General features: G+C 64.4%; 2 protein-coding genes across 3 annotated transcripts; one reads left to right on the forward strand and one right to left on the reverse strand.

Annotated features, from left to right (window-relative positions):
* The first annotated feature begins 2,119 nt into the window (after positions 1–2,119).
* Positions 2,120–17,012, forward strand: CPLX2 (complexin 2). Of its 2 annotated transcripts, XM_062002590.1 has the most exons (5): positions 2,120–2,223; positions 6,755–6,853; positions 15,586–15,693; positions 16,155–16,330; positions 16,476–17,012. In XM_062002590.1, the coding sequence occupies exons 3-5, from the start codon at positions 15,663–15,665 to the stop codon at positions 16,671–16,673; spliced, it is 405 nt and encodes a 134-aa protein (XP_061858574.1). In that variant the 5' UTR covers positions 2,120–2,223; positions 6,755–6,853; positions 15,586–15,662; the 3' UTR covers positions 16,674–17,012. The 2 variants fall into 2 exon arrangements, with proteins under 2 accessions (XP_061858574.1, XP_061858575.1); XM_062002591.1 differs by lacking the exons at positions 2,120–2,223; positions 6,755–6,853 and adding an exon at positions 13,334–13,351.
* Positions 17,013–19,326: 2,314 nt separating this feature from the next.
* On the reverse strand, positions 19,327–22,384 carry THOC3 (THO complex subunit 3). The gene is made up of 6 exons (XM_062002982.1): positions 22,165–22,384; positions 21,571–21,727; positions 20,581–20,785; positions 20,092–20,253; positions 19,898–19,998; positions 19,327–19,588 (listed from the first exon to the last, which is right to left on the reverse strand). Exons 1-6 carry the CDS (start codon positions 22,345–22,347, stop codon positions 19,425–19,427), a joined length of 972 nt encoding a protein of 323 aa, XP_061858966.1. The 5' UTR covers positions 22,348–22,384; the 3' UTR covers positions 19,327–19,424.
* Between the last annotated feature and the right edge of the window lie 56 nt (positions 22,385–22,440).

Genomic DNA, 22,440 nt, shown 5'->3' on the forward strand with positions numbered 1-22,440 from the left:
ACAACCTACCCGTCCGCCAGAGCCCGAGTCATTACTGGGGCTTATTTATTAGCAACGAGGCAGCAGAAACGTATCCTGCAGCTCCCCCCTCCTCCGGCATAGGCAGCTGGAGGCGATGGAGGAAAGCGAGTGGGAGCCAGGACGGCGGGCACGGCCGCGATTCGGCCGGAGCTGGGTCAAAACCAGCCTCTGCCAGGCATGGAGGCATCAAGGAAGCCTCCTGCAGCATCTGACATCATCCCGGGACACGGCTGCTCTTGGCAAAGAAGGAGCAGCAAGAGCCTGGCTGCTCCGTAAGAGTGCTCCTGGAGCTTGGGAAAGGTCAGTCAGACAGCACTGCCCTTCTGCTCACAGCTGGGGACCTGTCTCAGCACAGTGACAGCCACATGGCAAGGCAATGCCGGGAGCTCAGAGAGGCTCACCAGGGGCAAGCAAAGGGGCTGCTGCCCTCTCTCCCCCAAGCCCAGGAGGAGCCAGCACTGCCCTGCAGCCCATCTCCAAATCATAGCTTCCCATTTCCAGGTGGGAGAATCCGGGGAAAATGTGGGACAGCGGGAGGGAGTCTGCATATTGAGCGTTTTGATAAATAAAAGATGTGGAGGAGGCAATCAGAGCTGCCCACTTGGCTGCAGGCAGCTGCGGCGGCTGCACGGGGGGAATTCACGAGCGCTGCCACCCCGCCGTCAGGCCGCCAGCCCCGGCGCTGCTCCTTCTCTCACGTCCAAGTTCTGCTGCCTCAGCACCGAGGGGGATTGATTTATTCATCAGCCTCTTCATCCATCCATCCATCCCACAGCAGCCCTGCAAGCAGGAGTGGTGCAGTGAGCTGCTGTGCCATGTGAGGAGCAGCACGGCAGGGAGCAGGCAGGGCTGATCCCCGAGGGCCGGTCCACCCGACACACATCCCACCTGCCATGAGGCTCTCCGAGGTGGGAAACGTGAGCAGCTGCTGAGCCCTCCTCAGGCACTAGCCACAGCCACCCTGTACTCCCTTTTCAGGAATGGGGAGGCAGGACCCCATTTTTCTGAGGGTTATCAGAGATCCCCATGGCCAAACCGATGGCCAAGACAAGTTGCAACACAAGGATCCAACCCCAGCAAGCGCTGACCCCAGAGCAACCCCAGGGCTTGGTGGGAGCTGTTCTGCACACCCACAAAGCCAAAGCAAACCCAAAGTAAGGAGTGTTTTGCCTGCCTTCCAGGGAGGCAAGGGCAGCAGCCTGTGGGGAGAGGCTGGGCTGGGGAAGGATCAGTCACAGCCCCTCAAGCCAGCGAGGGTCTCAAGAGTCCTTTTGGCTAAGCTCTGCACCAAGGGCTGGGCCCTGAACCAGAGTTCTGGCTCCTTAAAACTGCTGGGGGCAAGGACTTGCTTGTTGTCCCACTCTCTCCCATGCCAGCCTGCCCACATCCTCATCCCAGGGCCCTGCTGGCCCCCAGTGGAGCCCCCACCTCCAGCCACTCTGCCCACTCTGCTCCCCGTGTCTGTCAGCCCTGTGGACCCCAGAGGGCTCCCAACTCTTCATCCTTGGGACACCCTGCAAAAGAGGCTGGGAAAGGGCTCCTAGAGGTGCCCTGTCAGAGACCCCTCCTCTGGAGGGGACGGCTGGCAGTGCCATGGGAGGGGGATCGCTGACTGAGGGAGTGAAGTGCTGGGCCATGGTGGGGAAGATGAATATTGGAGGGAACTGCTGGATGGGGGGATTGGCAGGTAGAGGATCAGGAGGGACGGCCAGGTACTGGGGGGAAGTGCTGGGTACTGGGGTGGAAGGCACAGCAGGTACCGGAGGGTGGCTGTGCTGAGAACTGGAGGTGCAACTCCTGGGGCCAAGGAGCACAGCCAGGGACTGGGAGGGATGCCTGCCTACTGGGTGGATGAATAGGTAGCAAGGGGACAACTGCGGGGTACCCGGGGGGGGAGGTAGGAACCGGGGGAGCAATTAGCGGGACCCGGGGAGCCGTGCCGGGCAGCGGGGACAATGGCCGAGTAGCGGAGGGGACTCGCCGGCTGCGGGGACGGCGGGCAGAGCCGCGGCTGCCGCCGGGGGCGCGGGGCGGGCCGGGGGCGGGCACGGAGCCGGCCCCGCCCGGGAGGCCGTGCGGCGGAGGGGGAGCCAGCACCGGGCCCCCCCGTGCCGCTACGGCTCCCGCCTCCCTTCCGGCGGCGGCTCGTTCCCTGCGCCGGGGGCGGACGGGGCGGACCGGAGCCGCGCCGAGCACGGGCAGGTGGGTGCGGGGCCGGGCCGGGCCGGGGGCGGGGGCGGGTCCGCCGTGCCGCAGAGCCCGGGGGGGGGGGGGGGGGGGCGGGCACGAACGGGAACGGAGACCGGCCCGCCGAGCCTCCCGGGGCCGCCGGCTTATGTAACGGGGCGGCGGCCGCGGGGATGCGGGATGGATGCGGCACGCGGGGTGGGATGCGGGAAAGGATGCGGAGCGGGATGCAGGATGCGCGTGCCAGCTGCAGGGCTTGAGCGGCGCGGCCCCTCCGCACGGCAGGGGAGCAAGGGGGAACGGGACCCCGATGTGAAGGGGATGACAGGAGAGAAGGGCTGTCACCCCCGAACCGTGCTTTGTATCCCCCTCTCCAGCCCCTCCATGGCTGGCCATCCCCTGCGTGGGGGCTCTGCAGAGCGGGGCTGTGGGCAGCGAGAGGAGGTGACCTGCTCCCCTCACCACCCTCTGCCTGCACCCAGGGAGGCTCCACACAGCCCCTTTTGCTGTGGGAAGCTCCTGGTACCCACTGGCCTCTTCCCACACCTCCCCATCACCAGCTCCCTCCTCCGTCCTGCTCTCCGTGCCTAAGTCCAACCGCTCCTGGAGCACCCCAGCTGCACAGTCCCCCAGCCTCCAACCCCTCTCCCCACTGCACCATCCCCGTGGGCCACGCTCCAGCCGCTCTCCCTGCTGTTCCCCCCAGCGCTATGGCTGCTGCACGCAGGGCAGGGCAGGCAGGTGGCTGCCGTGAGCTGGGCCTGGCAGCACGGGGTGGCACTGCCGCCCGCGTGGCACGAGCATGACCGGGCAGCCGCTGCCTGAGGCAGGCAATGCGGTGAGTCAGAGCAGCAGAGCAGGGCTGGCACCTCGCTCAGGACAGGGCTGATGGCTCAGAGCTTCTCTGTGCAGCCAGCTGGGCTCTGCGGGCAGTTGGTGAAGGAGCCAGAGTGGTTCGAGTGGAGCCGAGGTGCTGGATTTGGCAAATAGAGGGTGAGGAAGGGTGGGTCGGGCTCAGGGTGCAGAGAGGTGTTCTCCCTGCCAAAACTTCCCTCATGCCCTCAAGGCCACTGGACCCTGAGGGCTGTCAGGACAGGCTCCATCATGGCTGGGGAGCTCTGCCCCGGCTGGCAGCACTGCTCTGAGTGCCCAGCCCTCACTCTCCCTGTCCCAGGGAAGCTGGAGACAGCTCAGCTGAGACAAGCCGGCACAGAAACATGTCTCAAAGTGTCTCTTGGCTATGGGCTGAGTGTGTGTTTCTTTGATTGCTTCGCGTGGTAACATTAGTATTGAAATGACCTCAACCAGACAGAGCTATTAACACCTCCAGGCGCTGGAGGATGATTGCGGTTCACACCTTGGCTCTTCCTCGGGTTTCTGCAGAGGCTCTGCCAGGCACAGCCCGCCAGGCCCCGTTGTTGGGAGCTGAGGGGAGCTGCATTGAGCTGCCCAGCACGATTTGAGCGCCGGATCTGAGAGGTCCCGGTGGAGGTCTGGTACTGCAGAGAAGCTCTCTGGGGAAGAGACGGTGACCAGTCAGCTCTGTTCCCACCACCAACGTGCCTCCATGGCCCAGAGCTTGGTGGGTCGCCGGTCTGGTGGGTGGGCACGGTCGCTGCAGCCTGGGCTGCTGCATTTCCCACCGGCACCAAGCCCTTGGGCGCCACACGCTGCCCAAACAGCCGGGGCCGGGCCCCCCAGACCTTCCCTTCTGCTCTCACGCACTGCCTCCGCGTGTTCCTGGCCAGACCTCCCCATTTGTTCTTACGCCAGCATCCTCCTCGAGTTTAAACCATCCTTCTCCCTCCCCGGTGTTTACTCGCCGGGTGTATTTATAGAGAGCAATCAGGCCTGCTCAGCCAGGGTAAACAAGCTGCGCTCCTGCGGGCTGCTCTCGCGTGAGCCTTCTCTGCTCACTCCTCCCTGGAGCTTTCCCCTCTGCCCCTCCCGGCCCCACAGAGCGTTCCTGCCCACAGACACCCAGACCATCCACCTCTCCCAGCTAAGGGCTCTCCGGGCTGTGCCTCCAGTGTCTCACCATGAGCCGCTGTCACCTTTTCTGTGCCGTTCTGCGCCACAGGTGCCTGCTCCTCCTGTGAGCAGCCAGGCCAGCAGGTCCATCCCTCCCTTGCTGGTGCCACCAGCTCCTCTTGTAACACCCACCAGAGATTCAGAAACGTCGCTCGTGTCAGCCAAATCCCAGAGGCCCCGTGGTGGTGTGACCCAGACCTGCCCCAGCCCAGGGCATGATGAAGTCAGCAAGAGGCGAGTGGATTTTTTCAAGGCTGAGGATCTGCTATTTGAAGGCAGAGCAGGTTGGCTGAGGTACAGGATCCCAGCTGGGAAATGCCTCCGGGGTCTGCCCGGTGCAGCACGAGCCCAGCGCAGCTCTGCGTGACAGCCAGGACAGCGCTCAGGCCAGTTTGGTGATATTTCTCCAAGCAGGGTGGCTCTGAGCCTTCCTTCTCACCTCGGTGCTCAGACACAAAGCTGATGCTGGTCCCGAGGCAGGTCACAGAACGTCTGCCTTAGGCAGGAGAAGGGCTTTGAGATGTGGCACAGAGCTTCCCAGCCCGCACACTCCGCTACTTCCCTTCCTCAGCCCACCCTCCTCTGCAGAGATTTGGACAAGCTCGGCTATAAAAGCAAAATGCTGAGAGCTGGAGGTGCCAAAGCAGAGTTGCTGTGGGCTCTCTCATGGTCTCATCTTGAGCATTACAATTTTCTCTGGAAGCTGTGTGTCCTGTGTCCAGACCTCAGCTGGATGAAAGCATCCCTGCCAGAGCCTGGGGGCACCGCAGTCTCGGGAGCTGGGGGTGTCCTGGCACTGCCACCCTGCTCTGCCCTTCCCTCTCCTCTGCTTTTGCCTGCACTTGGTGTCTGGTTGCCTGGACAGACAGACAGACTGAGCTAGTGCAGCTGTCCAGGTGAGATGCATCTCGGTGCTAGTGGCAGGTTCTGCCCATTGTAAAGGCAGGGAAAAAAAAAAACACCACATCCATCTGGCCCAGAAAAACATACCCTGCAGGGATGGGAGCAGCTGCATCCTCTCGGGTAGCTGGGCAGGGGGTCTCTGCTCTTCCACCCTCTGGGGTTTCAGCAAACAACAGCTGATGTGCACCCCAGGCCACGGCCTGCAAAGCAGAGGACAGATCCTGTCCCAGCCCAGCACATCTCCGTGGCACTGAGCTGTCTGGAAGCCAGCCACCCCCAGGCACACATCCCTGCAGCACTCTGCAGCCTGTTTTACCCTGTTCCTAAACCTTCCCACGTCCCAAAGGAGGCAGCGGTTGTCCCCAGCAAAGGTCACCTTCACACTGCTGCTGAGCCCTTTCCAGGCTGAGCTCTCGGTGCTGCATTTCCCAGGGAAGCAGTTGCTGTTCCGAAGTCTCCTCAGGGGTCCCACTAGGAACTTTCTGCCCTTCTCCCCACAGCCCCTGGAGCTTGGGGGTCCCTGGGATGATTCTACACCCTCCCCAAACCCGGTGCTGTGCCGGGGAGTGGTGCTGTCTCCTGCCCCCAGGGTTGGGAGAGGCATCCCTGGGCTGTAATGCTTTTAAAAATGCAGGCTCTATCCATCCCACCCCTGCTCCTCCGGAGTCACTGTTTGCCTGCGTTTCCCCCAGCTCCTCTGGGTCATTTATTTATCTCCAGTTTGCCACAGCCTCCCTCCTTCCCCAGGGTAGAGGAAGTCAGGATGAATTTGTAACTTCCCCAGGAACCCGCTCCTCGAGTTGCAGAGCACAAATCACACTTGTGGCACCCGTTGCAGCGGCAGCAGCTGCACCACAGGGGCAGACTCCTCCCCGAAACTGCCAGCGTGGTACCCAGCACCCTGCCCCCTAGGTCTCAGCACAGCCCGTGCCCGGGCCGGCATCCCCCAGGAGCACCCCTTGCATCTCCCTGAGCGTCACAGGGCGACCTCAAGGACATTCAGGGAAGGAGCGAGACTCCCAGCAGCAGTTTGCTGAGGTCTGGCAGAAGCGAGGAGCCCAGAGCAGGGCCAGGCTTTCTCAAATTGCAAGCAAGGGCTTCTGTTTGGCGGCTGGGTTTAACTCACCATTATGTTCTCCAAAGAAGAGATTCATCATCTGCAAGCTGAGGAAGGCAGAGTTAATGTGAAATTTTAAAACCCTCAAAGAGTTGAGAGCCCTCTAAATGTTTAATGAAGGCATCCAAACTGCGGGGTGTCTGCAGAGACAGCCAGGAGCCCGCTGCCAGCAGCGGAGGTGGTGTCCCTGATCCAGGAGAGGACCAAAGACCCTCACAGGCTGCCACCACCTCCGGCCTCTCTCTGCACACCCCGCTGGGCTCCCACCTGTGTGGAGATGGTGGCTCTCGGCAGCAGGTTGCTCCCATCCTCGGAGGTTGGGACGCAGGGGAGCGCACAGACGGACCCCGTGTGTCCCCCAGGTCGGGGCAGAGGGCAGCGAGCAGCGGTGTGTCCCATCATCCGTCACCCAGCGAGCGACTCCTCTTTGCCCGCCCGCTCTGGTGCTGGGCCCCGCTGCGGAGCTGACCCTCTGGCCGCCGGTGTCTCCCGCAGGCCCCGCTCTCCCTGCGATGCTCAGCCGCCCCGGCACGGCCCTCGTCCCGCTGCGTTAGGTGCCGAAGCCCGCGGACGCCTGGCGCTGCGCACACCAAGGTAGGCAGCGCGGCGCGGGCTCTGCGCCCCGCGGCTCCCGGGCGGCCATCGCCTCTGCGCTCCGCTGCAGCCGCGGCACGGGCCGGCCAGTGCGGGGGCATCACCTCGGGCTGCCTCAGCACGGCCCGTCAGGTCCCTCGTGGGCATCCCGGTGAGACCCCAGTGCAGGGCAGGAGGCATCCAGACCAGCTCGGGACCAGGCTGAGGCCATGGGAGCGTGGGAACAGCTTGGGCTCTGGGGCGGGTGCTGGGCATGTCCTGCCTGGGGACCGGGGCAGGTGATGGTGACTGTGGAGCTGGCACAGGGCCAGGGGATGCTTTTTTCTTTCTTTCTTGCCTTTGAAAGCCCCCAGATGGGAAAGGTACGAGCCAAACCCCACTGCAAGCAGCCAAGAATGAATTTTCTGGCCAGAGCCCCAGCAGCTCTTGGAGCGGCGCCGTGCCCGTCCGGCGTCATGCCGCAGCGCAAACCCTGAGCGCAGGCAGGCTGGGGGAGGTCTGAGCCAGGGGGTGGGCAGCAAGCCCCCACCCATCCCAGCTGCCCCTCCGCTGCAGGGATCTCACCCCTCCCAGCCCCACAAGCCAGCGCAGCACAGGCTCATCCCACTCCTGCCAAGCTGCAGCTTGGCTGGAGCCCACACACCCAGATGTCCCCCCCACGCGGCCACAGAGCCCCCCACCACACAGCCATCTGCTGCCGTCGCAGGACAGGGTGTCCCCGGCGCTGTGGCCCTCAGGTGGCTCTGTTGCCTGGGGCACGGGGCATCTCTCAGCTCCCAAACCTCCCCTCTCATGCAATGCGATGGGCCCTTCTTCCCCAGGAAGGCAGATGCTCTCCCAGAGTTGGGCTGGGAGTTTGGGTAGAGCAGGACCAGCCACAACAGCATCCCCACTCCTCTCTTCCTCCCGTTCCCCAGCCTGAGCAGTGCAGGCAGGGAATAAAACACCTCAGGCTCTCAGTCCTCATCTTGGGAGCCCCCAAAGAGCTTGCAGGATCTCTGCAAAACCAACACCTGTATCAGGACAGAGCTGAACCCCAGGGCCTCATTTTTGAGGAGGGCAGACAGCCAGGGGCCGCCGCTGCTCTGCCATGACCTGGATGCCCAGTCTTGGGCTAATCACGCCCTTGTCCTTCATGCCTTTCCCCCGCCGGTGAAATGAGGGTGGGTATAACGCCACTGAGGCTTTTTGAGCGGGTGCCCAAATCCCATCCTGACACAGAGCCGAGAGGGAACTCTTGGGCATCCACTCCCCACACAGTCCCAGCCACCTCTGTCGTCAGCAGATGCACAGGCCCTGCATGTCCCTGCCAGGGTGGCAGCGATAGAAATCAGCGTGTGCCCAGGCTGGCTCTTTCCCCAGAGGCGATGGCTGAGGCGATGGGGAAGGGTTGGGAGACAGAGGGGGCACTTGGGGGGGGTTGCCTGCTCCCCCAGCAGTGCGGGGTGCGCTGCATGCAGCTCCACTCTGCACCAGCCCCTGCAGAGCTGTGCGGTGTGCGTGCCTGCCATAAATATTGATGGGGTGGACTCAGCCATTATACACAGCGATTGGGATGTAAATGCTGTAAGTACCTGCTGTGTGGGCAGCAGAAAGCAGTGCAGGTGATAGCACCGAGGATGAAGGCACAGTGGCTTTTTTACAGAGAGGTGGGATCCGTCCTGCCTGGAGTAGGGAGGTTGGAAGTGGGTGGGTGAGTAACCCCAGGAGTTATAAACCAGTGTGGGGAATGGGCCAGACCTGCAGTGAGCCTAAACCTTCCAGCTGAGACTGCAGCGAGCCACCATGGCTCCCACAGCCCGCTCCCCACGCAGCCACACCAGGATAAACAGCGAGGGGCTGCAGTGCCTCTGTTTAACAATGCGTGGCACAGAGGCACCGGCCACATGCCGGGAGCCGCGGGGATGAGGAGTCACCACTGCAGCGCTCGTCTGGTGGGGTCCATCCTGGTGTCCCCCAGCACTCACAGGACCTGGGCACCTCAGGCTCTAGTGGCCCTGGGTGAGCGGAGCTCTCCGCCGCAGGGCACAGAGCAGTGGTGGCAAAGCCAAGGCACTCGGCTGCATGGCAGCTGACACCCCAGCTGCGCTGGATGCCTCTTAGCTGGAGCCTGGAGATGGGGCCCCGTCCCCTTTGGGTGCTGTCACTGGGAGATTCAGCCCCTCCATCACTCTTTCTCACACAGACGTAGGCATGGATGGCTTGCTTTAGGAGCTCTGGAGGGCTGAGCAGCACTGGGAGCACCCCTCCCTCTCCAGCATCCTCCTGGGGCACTGCCATGCTGGGAGCAGCTGGAAGCCCTGGGCTCAGCCTCCTCCTCGCCCCACCTCTTCTCCAGCTGCAGCCGGGACCAGCCAGTGCAGATGGGGCCCTGCAGGCACTGGCTCACAGCAGTTCCCACAAATACCCCCACAGGGGACACACGCAGCACACTGCAGCCCCACTGACCAGCTGCAGCAGCAGCAGCAGCTCCCCGACACTCACTCCCCAGCCCACGCTGCACCTGCTGGGCCGCCGCAGGCTGGGGGGCTGCAGAGGGGGCAGGGGGTGCTGCAGGAGCCCTGCAGATGGGTCTGAAATGCTGGTATCAATGCGGATGGACCCGTGATAGCGATGCAGGGGAGCAGGAAAAGCCACAGCATCAGCCCAGAGCCGCTCTGGCTGCAGGGGTGATTTTCTTTGCCCATGCAGAGCAGGGCACAGGGAGGGCAGCAGGTGGGAGCCTCCCCTGACCAGCCAGCAAAGCCCAGAGCCAGGGAGAGCCTCCAGAGCACGAGGCCAGCAGAAGTCATCCTGTGAGGGTAGCTCCAGAATGGATTTGACCTGTTTTCTCAGTTTCTCAGTGGTGAGCTCAGGGGGCTGTGCCACCCCCAGCACCACGGTGCTGCTCCCATGGTCAGGCAGAGCATCGCAGCAGAGCCAGGGTCACGCTGTGGCTGGAGCCCACTGAACACCAGCCAGCCTCAGGGCTCGTGGCACGCTCCCTCACCAGCCCCACAGTGAGAGCCACATTCACACCCTGTGCCTGGCACGAAGGAGGTTAATGGTGGGGTGGGTGCTGGGGGAGCACCCACGTGCAGCTGTGGCTTGCTGCAGGGGCAGAGCAGTGGCCGCGGCATCCCAGGGACTGGATGTGGGTAGCTCTGGGAGCCACATGCGTAACGGAATTACCCCGGGTCCCTTTTGCCTCGCCTGGTGTCACTGGCAGGAGGGACAGCAGGGGGGGCAGGGGCCGTCCCTGTGGTCTGTCAGCCTGATGCTGCTGCCTGTCCCTGTCCCCATCCCTCCCTCCAGGTACCAGCCCCGGGGCTGCTGTTCCCAGGCTGCAGCTGCCGTCTGTTTTATGCTGCCTCTTCCCCTTCTCCCGGCTGCTGTTTTTGTTTTGTTTAAGAGGCTGGGTTACGAATTTTAAACAGGCTCCTGAAAAACCCAATTACCTCCAGAAGACAACCTGATAAAAGCTGCCTAAGTGGCACTGTGGAAATCGCCTTGTGCAGCAGAGGAGGGAAAACCAACATAACAAAGCCTTTGGAAATGGAGTTAACCACTTTTAATCCCTCGATGCAATGAGAAGGACCAATAATTATTTTCTGCAGAGATGCAAGGTGGGAGAGGGGGTGATAAGTGAAATAACTGTCTTGTGCTAATGGGTTGGGCTGGCAGTGCTACAGGGCTGGGGGCAGGTACTCAGGCACACACATGGCTCTGCCCCGGAGGATGACGCTGGCAGCGGGGCAGGCAGGTGCCCCTCTGAGGCGTTGCTGGCGGGGGTTGTGGTGGGTGATGCTGTGGCAGTCAGCCCCTGCCCTTTCCCCTGGCATCGGCAGGGCATGGAGCGAGGCGCTGCTGGAGCCCTGGCACCCGTGCCAGCTCCGTCCCCACCACGCTGCCCCCGCCAACCAGCGCTGAGGCGACTTGCAGGACTTGGCAGTGCTGAGAGCTTCCTCTTCCATATGGCTACTGCGCTGCCCCCCCATCCCTCCCCATCCTTTCCCTTCCTGCTTCCCCCAGCAGCTCCAAGCAGCCACCCAGCAGGTGACACCGCTCAGGACGATGCCAGCAGACAGCTGTGCCTAAGCAGTGCCCGTGCCAGCACTGGGAACATCTTCCCAACATCTGCCATGGCCAGCTGGGCTCTGGGGTGGTGAGAGTCCGCTGGACCCATCCCCATCCCAGGAGCAGGGCTGTCCGCAGGGGTGTGCAGAGCAGGAGGGTAGAGGCGGTGCTCAGGGCTGGAGACGAGGCCCCAGCTGCCCTTCCCACGGGAGCCAGGCCAGCAGGGCAGAGCTGGGCACCCGCCAGCACATTGGCCATGGCTATGCTGCCGACACCAGCAACTGGAGTGCCGGGGTGGTTGGCCACAGCTCACAGGAGCCTCGTGCTTCCCGCGGCAGCAGGGATGGGGGCTGCATCGCCCACCTCTCCCCTGCCACCCCACATCACACGCTTGGGGACAGATCTCCAGGTCACCCAGCTCCGAAGAGGGCAAGCTCGGCTTAGCCCTGGGCACTGGCACAAGGGATGGCCCTGCCTGCTTGGCCACAGCTCCTACTGGGAGCAGCGCTGGGAGCTACTGGGGGAGGATGGGTTTAATGAGCCGAGGCATCTCCAAAGATTGAAAGCCTCAAGCACCCATCCCAGGAACAAAAGGAGGCGTTTGTCAGGCGCTGAGAGACGGGCTCGTTAATTCCTCCTGGCTGTCACACTTATCTGTAATGAATTTGTGCTCCGCTGTATTATTTTTAATACAATAGGAGCGGTGCCGCCCGCCCACCGCCCGGCTGCCGGGAGCGCTGACGTCAGCGCCCGGAGCTGGGCTGCCGCAGGACGGCCGCGTGTGCACGGACGGGCCGAGCACAGGCCCATCTTGCCACCCACGTGCCAGTCCCAGTCGTTGCTGGAGAGCAAAGCTGGGCCAGGCGTGAGGGCAGGAGGAGTTTTCGCCATGGAAGTGGAAAAAGGAGTCGCTGGTCAATGCCATGGTAGAAGGAGGCTGAGGGCTCGGGGCTGGCAGAGTACAGGGTGCAGCAGCCGGGGATTTTAGGTGGGGTTGGACGTGTCCTTGATGTGTTGTCCTTGTCCTGAGACCTGCTTATGGCAGCGGCTGTGCATTGGGGCAGGAGCTGGAAGCGGGTGCACACGTGCGGGTCTGTTGGTGCTGTATCCCTGTAGAGGTGCTGGGCAGCACTGGCCTGCTGCCTTTGCCTCCCCCTCTCCCCCCACCAGCTGCAGTGCTGCCCCACATCCTGCATCGTGCCCAGGCTCCTCATGGCAGCCCTGACAGTGCCCAGCAGCCCTGACAGTGCCCAGCAGCCCTGGCAGCCGACAGGCTCGAGCTCCCTGCAGCCTCACACATGGCAGAGTGCAGGCGGGGGTGACCCCTGAAACGACCCCACACCCAGACCCTCCCATCACTCTTCTGGACCATAGCAGTGAGATTCCCTGCAGGGCTGGTCCTCCAGAGCCTCACCATTAAACACCAGCTATGCCCAAAGCCTGGCTCAGAGCACTGCTAATCTGATTTGCAAAGGGCTCATCTTGTTTCTAATAACTCAGGGCTGAATTAATTAGGAGGCGCCGGCTGCCCCTCTGCAGGGTGGCAGGGCTGGCAGTGGGGTAAGCAGCCATCCCCAGCGCCTCTCCTTGCACTGGGAGGAGGATGGGGAGACCTGGGGGGCCCAGGTCCAACAGCAGGGCGAGGGGACATAAAGCAGGGGGGTGGCTGCAGCAGCCCATCTCCCTTTGGGCAGGCAGGGAGGCTGGTGTCCCGAATTTTCTGCCCGGGGACCTCCCAGCTGAAGGGAGTCCACAGCTCTGTGGGCATCGTGTCCTCGATGCCACCGTGCAGCCCCTCCCGCCATTCTCTGCCTGAACATCCCCCACCTGCCACGGGACCCTCTCGGGGGGGAGCAGCACCTGAAATGCAAAGCTGGTGCCGGCAAGCGGCGGCCGCTGGCGCTGGGATGATTTATCAGGGACTTTAATTAAACTGCCCAGCCGCGCTGCACTGCCGGGGAGGGGGACGGGGCGCTGCGGCTCGGGGTGCTGCGGGGTGAGGGTGCGGGATTGGGGCGGGGGGTTGGGCAGCTTGCCGGTTGCTCCAGCTGATTAATGCCTCGTTTCGCCGTTAATTGCTGCGGAGGTGAATCATTAACTCTTCCCGCAGAATGTGCCCCCCCCCCAATTCCTCCGCTGCGGGAGCGCGGGCGAGTCCGGGGGGCTTCGGTCGCATCCTGCGGAGCGCTGCGGGACTCCCCGGTCCCGCCTCCCCCCGCCGTGGGCACCGGGACGTTTCCCTGGGGTCGTGCAGCGTTTCCGGGGCGGGGGGGGAATCCCGCATCCCCCCCCCCCATCCTCCCCGCGGGGGGCCGGGCTGCGCGGAGTCGGGGCGGGGGGTGCCGCCGGGGGCGGGCAGGGGGCGGGCAGGGGCCGGGCGGCGCGGCGCGGCGCGGGGCGGGGCGGCGGGCGGAGCGGCGGCGGCGAGCGGCGGCGGAGCCGGTGAGTGCCGGTGCTGAAGGGACAGCGCCGCCGCTGCGGCACCGGGCGGCCCCGGGCGGGGCCCCGCGCTGCAGCCACCGGGGGCGGGGGGTGGGCGCCGGGTCCCCGCATCCCCCGCGCGACCCCTCCCCCGCCCTCCGCGCCGCGGCTCCCGCCCTTCCCGTGTCCCCGCGCCCCCCCCTCCACGTCGCCGCTGTTCCCTGCGCTCCCGGTGAGTGTCCTCCGGCCCGGGTCCCCCCTGTCCGCGTCCTCCGTGTGCCTGCGCCTCCCCACCCCATCCCCTGCGGTGCATCCCCCTGGGTCCGCACGCCCATGCGGTCCCGGTGTACCCCGCATGCCGGGTGTCCCCTACGTCCCGTGTCCCCACCGGCCCCCGCCCTCCCGGCGCTCCCCCGTGTCCCCTGCGTTGCCGCAGCCCGTGCGGATCCGGTGTCCCTGCGCCTGCCGCTGTCCTCCCGTGTCGCCCCTGTCCCTGGTCGGCCCCTGGTGCCCCCCACGTATCCCGATGTCGCCGCTCCCCCCGCACACAGCCTCGCTGCTCCGGTGCCCCCCGTTCCCCAACAAATCCCGCTGTCCCCACGATCGCGGTGTCCCCTCAGCCCCCCCTCGGCACTCCGGGGCTCAGCACAGTACCGCCTCGAAGAACATCCCCCCCCGTCCCGCCCCGCCGCTGCCGCGGACTGCCCCGGGGCTGGGAGCAACAAACTTCCCCGGGTGCCGGTTCGCGGAGCCCCAACGCAGCGCAGTGGGGTCCTGGGGAGGGTAGTACAGGACCCGCGATGCTGCGGCACACACACACGCTGCTAACTGCACACCCGGGCTGTGAGCGCAGCCTGCAGCCCTGTGCGCGCACACACACACACACACACACACACACACACAGGGCATGCAGGGGGCACGCGCACACCCCCCCCGACATTCACCCCCCCCCCGCCTGCAATCCCCTGCACGCACAGGGAGCATGCAAACAGCCTGCAACACCCCCACATGTACACACACGCGGCACAGTCTGCAAATTTGTGTGCACACCCCCCCCCCCACGTACAGCCTGCAAACCCACGGACCTGCACATACAGCCCCCACACACACTGGCACAGCCTGCAGAACCCCCCCTCAGTGTGCAAACACACACACGCAGCACAAACACAGCCTGCAGACCTCTGCACACACACGCACTTATATACACACGCTTCCCCCCCACACACACAAGCACCACACATCCATAGAGCTTGGAAACCCCCTGACTCACGCAGACACACACACACTCAAAGGCTGTGAACTGGCTGCAAACCCATGCACATGTGGTTTGCAGTGCCCCCAAACTTATAAACACACACATGTGTATGCACCTGGCATGCAAACATGCCTCTTGACCAAACACAGCCTGCACATACAGCTCACACACAGTGCATGCACACACACACAGTGCGTACACACACACACACAGTGCATGCACACACACAGAGTGCATACACATGTACACACACACAGTGCATACACAGACACAGTGCACACACACACACACAGAGTGCATACACACACACACACATATACAGTGCATGCACACACACAGAGTGCATACACATATACACACACACAGTGCACACACACACACACAGAGTGCACGCACACACACACACACACACACACACTCTCTGTCCTGCACCCGCAGTGCCCCTGCACACCGTTACCCATCCCCAGCACCCGCAGGGATCACATGTGCAGTCACACGCAACCCCTGCAGCCCCCAAACACTGTCACAACCTGCCAACAGCCTCTTCTCCATCCCTCTGCAGAGCACATGCATTGTGATAGACGCAGACATGCGGTACCCAGTGTCCGGCTGCACCGCACTGGTGCCACCAGCACCAGTCTGTGTGTACCCCCTGAAAGAAGGGGCACATGGTGGGTGGTGATGTGGTGGGTCACCATCCCCCCAGTCCCCGGGAAGCGCTCAGGGCTCCTGCTGCCCCACTGAGGGCAGTGCTGGGGTGGGAACTCCCTTTTGCGTTTCCTGCCTTGGTTCCTCCCCAAGGTCAGTGGGATTGTGGGGAGGGGGATGAGAGGACCAGGCACTGCCTACAGACCCCAAAAGCTCCTTCTGCCCATCCCAAAAGGCCTTTGGTGCTGGAGACACAGAGGGTGCAGCCCCAGGGATTGTCCCATCCCTCATGCCCAGGCGGTGGGGACCCTGGGCATGGCCTCCCCAACCACGTCCCTCTCTGCCCACGCAGGTGGCCCTGGTCAGTGAGCCCGGACGGCAGTGGCTGAGCGCTGGGCACTGGCCTAGCCACACGCACACAGCGGCACCATGGACTTCGTCATGAAGCAAGCGCTGGGCGGTGAGTGGGTGCCATACCCCCTCGGGGTCCCCCCTCCGAGAGTGACGCTGGCCTAGCACCCCAGAGAGCGTGGTGGGAGGGACATGGCAGGGGGACGAGAGCCCCTGGTTGTGGGGAGCTGCTGGCAGAGCCCTCTGAGGCTGCCGTTCCCGGCGCCGGCAGCGCCTGGCTGGGGAATCCCAGCTCTCCCGCCGCTAAGCAGGATTCCCCAGCGGGTCCCCTGGGTGCCGGCGCCAAAGGAGCTGCCGGCGTCTCCCCCGGCTGACGCTGAACTAGGGCGGCACAGCGCTCCCCATCCCTGGAGCCCATCTGCAGCCTCCTTTGGTGTGGGAGACCCTGAGGATGTCCCGGGTGGTCCTTGCCGGGGGGCTCTGTGCTCTCCCTGCCTGCTCTGGGCCTTTGGCAGCTGGGGCCAGGCTGCAGCACCCGTGAGGACCGGCTGATGGTTTTGTACTGGGCAGGGGCCACCAAGGACATGGGGAAGATGCTGGGGGGCGAGGAGGAGAAGGATCCCGACGCGCAGAAGAAGGAGGAGGAGAGGCAGGAGGCGCTGCGCCAGCAGGAGGAGGAGCGGAAAGCCAAGCACGCCCGCATGGAGGCCGAGCGGGAGAAAGTCCGGCAGCAGATCCGTGACAAGGTGGGCACACGCTCCCCCATGCCCACCCCCGGCCCTGGCACCCCGCGAGGGAGCCGGCCCAGCCGGGGAGGGGGGCGGCCCAAGGCAGGGGTGAGGGGCGTGGGGCTCTGCGGGCCTGCCCTGCTGAAGGTCCGTGTCCTCGCAGTACGGGCTGAAGAAGAAGGAGGAGAAGGAGGCGGAGGAGAAAGCCGCGCTGGAGCAGCCGTGTGAGGGCAGCCTGACGCGCCCCAAGAAGGCGATTCCGGCAGGCTGTGGGGATGAGGAGGAGGAAGAGGAGGAGAGCATCCTGGACACCGTCCTCAAGTACCTGCCCGGCCCGCTGCAGGATATGTTCAAGAAGTAACAGCACCGCCAACCCTGCCATGGGGTGCTGGGGCACGGGCGCCCTCTCCCCTCCGACCCCTCCATCAGTTCCCTTGGCCCCGGGGAGGGTCCCCACACCCCCTCCTCACCCCCTCTTTGCCTTTTTCCCTCCCCCGACCAGACCAAAAACCCGCCCCGTCCCGTCCAGGCAGGGCCCTCCCTCCACGCCGTGCCGAAGGGGAGCGGCCCTGGCAGGACAGGGTGAACCGGGACCAAATGCACTGATGTAACCTCGCGGCAGGCTGAGGGGCACTCCGGGCCCTACCGGCCCCCCTGCGGGGGCTGCCCGTGCCCCCAGCCCTGCCCCTCCTGCCCTCCCAGGGGACCCTGGCAGGCCCCTCACTCGCCTGCCCTCGTCCCCAGCACTGCCATCCCCCAGTCCCGTCCCGCCCCGGGCCAAGCCCGAAGCACAAAGCCAGGCGCCCTGCCCGCAGTTCCCCCACCCCCCCCCCGCCATATCCCCCCAGCCCCGGGCACGGGGGTCCCCCGGAGCTGCCCGGTGTGCCCCAGCATCGGGGGGTTGGAGGGGACCCCCCCCCTCTCCCCGCATCTCTGGCCCCATAGTTAAAGCCATATCAGTTAGACTGCAATACTTCAGCACCGGGAGGAGCGGGCCTCGCGCTCCGCCGCCCCTGTACAAAGGCACGCGCGGGGCAGGGACCCTCCTGCCTCGTCCCCTCGCCCCGTCCCCCGCCGCTCGCTCGTCCGTGTCTCGGCCCCGCTGCTCCCAACCCAACCCCCGCCCCCTCCTCGCATCGGTGTCTCCGTGCCAGGGTGCGCCCGTCGCTCCGTGCGTCCTCGTGTCCGCTGCTCACGCTCCCGCTGTCCCCCCGCGGCGCAGGGCCCCGCGCCCCCGCGGCCCCCGCTCCGTCCCCTGCAATAAAGCCCGTGCGGGGCCGAGGGCTGCCGGGCCGAGGGGTGCCCGCCCCCCAACGCCGGGCACGTGGGTTCCACCCCCCACCAGGCCTGGGAAGGGATCCCTGGGCAACACGCCGGGTCTGTGCCGGGAGCTGCTGCTTGCAGCCCGCAGAGGGGCCGTGGGGTCTGCCCTTGCCCCGGCCCGGCCCGTGAGCCCCGTGCTCCCCCCTCCCCATGCTTCCTCCGCCACAGCCCCCAGCTGCTCACCGGGGCCCTCCCGGGGGGCGGCGGGCGGCTCGGGGCCCCGCAAACATGCTGTGACCATCCTGCTCGAACTAGTCTTTGACAAAACTAATAAAATCAAGGGATTTGTACATTGCTCCAGCCTCCTGTCATCCATTGCTTCCCTGGGGCCCTGCACCAGCTCCCCCATCCTTCCATCCTGCCCGGGGCTGAGACCTGGCAGCTCATCACACACAGGGCCCATTCACGGCAGCACCCAAACCAGGCCACAGCAGCTCCCAGTGCCCTGCTCCTGCCCCACGTCCCTGTGTCTGCCCTGCAGGTGTCCTCTCCAGGCCTGGGGACAAGGTAAAAGGGACGAGTGCTGGTGGGTCTCCATCCCACAGACACGGCAGGACGGCTTCTGCACCTTTCCTCTGACTCTGGGACTCCCCTCCCAGAACAACTGGGCAGAGCCCGGGGCTACAAGGGGCTGTTTCTGGTGGGTCACAGCTTTCTGTCCCCAGGTCAGAGGCTCCCACAGGCCCTGGGCACTGAGGTACCCTGTGCCCCACAGCAAGGCAGCACCCTCGGCAGCGCCCAGGCTTGGCACAGCCCCAGAGGCCTCCATCCGGAGCCAGCCTTGGCTTTGACCAATTTGCCATCATTTACCAGCAAAGAGCTCAGCTGTTACCCAGGCGGCATCAGCAGAGCAGTCACCTGGAAAAGCTTCTGTCAGGAGAAAATATTAGTGGAGGAAATGATAGAGATCTTGCGGGCGAGGTCTCCATCACGGCACCCGCACCGCCCCTGCCCTGACATCTCCCTGCAGCAACCATCTCGGTGTCTCTGCCTGCAGGGCCGGGTGGCAGCAAGCCCCAGGGGTCACAAGGACGGCTGAGTCACCCTTTGTCCGCTCACCCCTCCCCGGCAGGGGCGCAGGGCCGGGTGCCTGCGGCTGCACCCGCCTGCCCAGCAGCGTCCCAAACGTGGGGGCGCAGCGGCCCCTCGTGGCGGTGACAGCGCAGGACAGGAGCCGAGGACAAGGAGGGGACACAGACCCGCAGGGGAACGGAGGGGACAACCTGCCTTCTTTCCCCCCAACAGCAGCCACAAGCACCTTCAGTTACAGAAGAGAATTTATCAAAATTATCAAAAACAAGCACACATCCAAAAAACAACCCCAAACAACCAACCACCCAACCCCCACCCAGCTGGGGAAACAGCCCCCAACTCGCATCCCCTCCCCCTTCCCTCGCTGCCCCCACGCAGAGGGGCACAGCATGTGTGGAGGGACAGGCTGTGCTCCCAGAGCTGCCCTCGCTGGAGACACTCAGTGCTGGGGAGCCTGGCCAGGGCAGAGCCCCTCTCACAGGAGGCCCCTCAGCAGTCACCATCAGTGACTGACTGACTTTCTTTGGCCACTTGCCTTTGGAGGAAGCCCCCCATGCCCAGCGCTCAGCCGGTGGCAGGGCCCTGCTGAGCACCCCAAGCACACAAACTGCTCTTTCACCAACGCTCCGGAGAGCAACAGGCACAGAACGGAGCCCAGGGCCACAGCATGGCTGAGCAGGCAGGGAGGGGAGTCACCTCCCTACCTCCTCTACCCCGACCAAGCACCGTCCCGGCCCCGGGAGCAGGGCAGCTCCCGTTAGGAGTCGTTGGGGAGCCCGAAGAGCTTGACGGTGCCGGCCTCGCGGCTGCTGTCGTATTTGCCATCTTTGTCATCGCAGGCGAAGGCCAGCAGCGGCCGCTTCGGGTGCCAGGCCACTGTGAAGGTGGGCGACTCGCACTGCACCTCCCAGAGCTTCTCTCCTGCGTGGGAAAGGGGCCAGGTGAGCCTGGGGACCCTCCTCCTGAGCCCAGCACCTCCTGCTCCTCTCCAGCACAGGGCAGAGGAGGAACAAACACTCCTTCAGCGCCCGGCCCTCACCTGTGACAAGCCACAGACACCACAGGCACATCTGCCACCCACTAAGGAGGCAGAGGCTCCCCCTCATGGCACTCTGCTTTTCACAGCCAAGCTCTTCCTTCACAGACCCACGCTCCCAGTGCCCTCCTAGCCCCACCAGCACTTCTCCATCCCGTTCCCTCCTTGCTCTCCCGCAGAAGCCAGCCCGTTACCTGTCTCCACCTCTGCAATGTCAATGAAGTGATCTTCCGAGGCCGACGCCAGCATCTTCCCATCGTGGCTGAAGCTCAGCGTCCGCACAGGCCAGTCGAGCCTGCGGCATCAGAGCAAAGCAGACACTGAGTCACCTCCTGCGCGGTGGTCGCCAGAGAGGGGAGGCAAACGGCTCTGGGATGGCACTACCCACCTCGAGAAGCACCTCACACACACCAGCTCATCCACGTCCCAGAGGCTGACCAAGGCGTCGGCACTGCCCGTGGCAAAGTACTTGCCCATGGGGTCAAACTTGATGCAGATGCAGTTGGAAGGATGGGCGTTGATGGACTGGATGGGTTTCAGCTCGGGGTAGCTGCAGAGATGGAGGGAGAGGGCAGGAAGCAGTGAGAGGAGCGCAGGGCTCACCTATGGGCAGGGCAGGGGGCACTGGGGAAGGGAGCAGAGCGAGCTGGTGCAGGGCCACGCTCTTGGAAACTCCGAGTGCTGAGTGAAGGAAGCAAAGAACCAGGGGAGCCCAGCCCAGAACTAAGACAACCCCAGCTCCAGGCAGGCTGGTTCCCAGCACAGGGCTGGGAATCACTGGGGAGTGGGACATGGGTTCCCCAAAAGCAGCCAAGGAGCTCGCAGCCAGCTGCAGCCAGCACAGCCACCCTGCCCACGGCCTGCCACGGGCACCCACCTGAGGATGTTGATGCAGCCGTTGCCGTTGGTGAGGAAGAACATGTTGTTATCGTTGTTCCAGGAGATCTCATTCACCTCAAACTTGAACTGTTCCTCGGCTTTAGAGCGATGCGTCTTGGCGTCAATGAAGGTGACGACGTCATCCTTGTTCCCCACCGCAATGGTCTGTCCGTCGGGGCTCCAGCAGATGTTGATGTTCTCCCCTGGAGGGACAGAAAGGCAGCAGGTCCCATCTGCACCCACCAACCTGCAGCAGCCACGAGTGAAGCAGACAGGCAGCTTTTATTGCTGATCCAAGGCCACAACCTGCCCCACTAACTCCCAACCACTTCTCAACGGGAAAGACGGCCAGGTCTGTGGCCTCAGGCACAAACCCTCCAGAGCAGCTGTCCAGCAAACACATACAGGCATTGAAAACAACACTGAACAGAACCACAGCCTCAAGCCAGCCTGACTGCACCGCTGCTCTTCCCGTTTCAGCCCAGATGGGACCGCAGCAACCACCAAGCCAGCTCGGTGACCCTCTAACCCAGAGAAACATCCAGGAAAAAAAGCAAAAGCCAACGATAAATACAAACAGACAACAAGAAGAACAAGGCAGGTTTCCTTTTGCCACCTCGCAATGCCATGTCCAGCCCCAGCAATTCAAAACTGGAGATTTCCCAGGGTAGAGATGGTACCAGAGTTAACTGGCCCATGAGTTCAAGCTTTTTGAATCCAAACAAACTTCTACTTCCCACCACGGCTCTCTGCAAACGTGCCCTGCCTCGGTCTCCAGCCTCAGAGCCCACAGACTGCGAACACGTGCACGCAGGACGTTTTATTTCGGCAGCTTCCCTCGGTTCTGACAACAGGCGCAACACAAAGCTAAGAGCAGTCAGCAGAGACGCTCTGATGGCAAACGCCTACAAGAAGGGTGCAGAGCACTGCGGACGGGTCTCGCGCCACAGAAGCTCTGCTGGAGCCCCAGACAGCAGCAGAGACTCACCTTTGGTGTTGACCGTGGCGATGCACTTGGTGGTGCGGACGTCCCAGATGCGGATGGTTTTGTCCCCAGATGCCGTGACAAAGAGGTCAGGGTTGCTGGGGTGCCAGCACAGCTGATCCACGCTGTCCCCGTGGCCACGGTAGTTGTTCTCCTTCACCTGGACAAGGAGAACGGTCGTTCATGAGATGGATGAGCCCGCCTCAACCCCTCCCCAGCCCCAGATCCCAGTCTGCTGCATCCCGCTCTGCTGCCGGGTGCCGGATGGGGCGGCAGCGCTGCCCAGTGCCCCATCGCCATTTTGGCGCCGCTCCCGACCCACGGCCGGTGGGATGCAGCGGCCTCCCCCGCCAGGCACCAGCTCCAGCCCCGGCTCCCTGGCCGGTGGGATCCGTGGCCACACTCTTCGTCCCGGCACACACCCGCGTCGGGGCCTGGTACCGGCCCGCTGTCGGAGCCACCTGTTTGAGCATCCGGAGCCGGGCCGGCGGTTCCCAGCCAAAGGGCTCCCGGGGCGCCCCGGTACCAGCCGAAGCGGCCGCGGGGCCCTTCGGCGGACCGCCGCCCCCCGCGCCGCCCGGTGCCGGGGGAGCTCACCAGCCGGTCCTTCTCGAGCAGGAAGACGCTGGCGGTCTTGTCGAAGGAGCCAGAGGCGAGGCGGCGGCCGCAGCAGCTCCAGGCCACAGAGTGCACCTTGGCGCCGTGCGCCGGGAACTCGCGGCTGCGCGTGTTGGCGCGGAACAGCTCCTGCATGGCCTGCACGTAGGGAGACAGGGCCATGGCGGCGGCGCCGCGCCCACGCCGGCCCCGCCGCCCCGCCCCGCCGCCGCCGCCGCTCCTGACGCAGCTTCCGCCGCCCCCCGAGCCCCGGCC

This window comes from Colius striatus, chromosome 9 (assembly GCF_028858725.1).
Source record: "Colius striatus isolate bColStr4 chromosome 9, bColStr4.1.hap1, whole genome shotgun sequence".
Classification (NCBI taxonomy): Eukaryota; Metazoa; Chordata; class Aves; order Coliiformes; family Coliidae; genus Colius; species Colius striatus.

Bases quoted from the DNA above. Each gene is read 5' to 3' on its own strand.
- CPLX2 (XM_062002590.1), top strand. From the start codon at position 15,663: ATGGACTTCGTCATGAAGCAAGCGCTGGGCG. The intron at 15,694-16,154 runs GTGAGTGGGTGC...TGTACTGGGCAG, and splicing joins CATGAAGCAAGCGCTGGGCG to GGGCCACCAAGGACATGGGG. The intron at 16,331-16,475 runs GTGGGCACACGC...GTGTCCTCGCAG, and splicing joins GGCAGCAGATCCGTGACAAG to TACGGGCTGAAGAAGAAGGA.
- THOC3 (XM_062002982.1), bottom strand. From the start codon at position 22,347: ATGGCCCTGTCTCCCTACGTGCAGGCCATGCAGGAGCTGTTCCGCGCC. The intron at 20,786-21,570 runs GTGAGTCTCTGC...CTGTCCCTCCAG, and splicing joins CGCCACGGTCAACACCAAAG to GGGAGAACATCAACATCTGC. The intron at 20,254-20,580 runs GTGGGTGCCCGT...CCATCTCTGCAG, and splicing joins GGCTGCATCAACATCCTCAG to CTACCCCGAGCTGAAACCCA.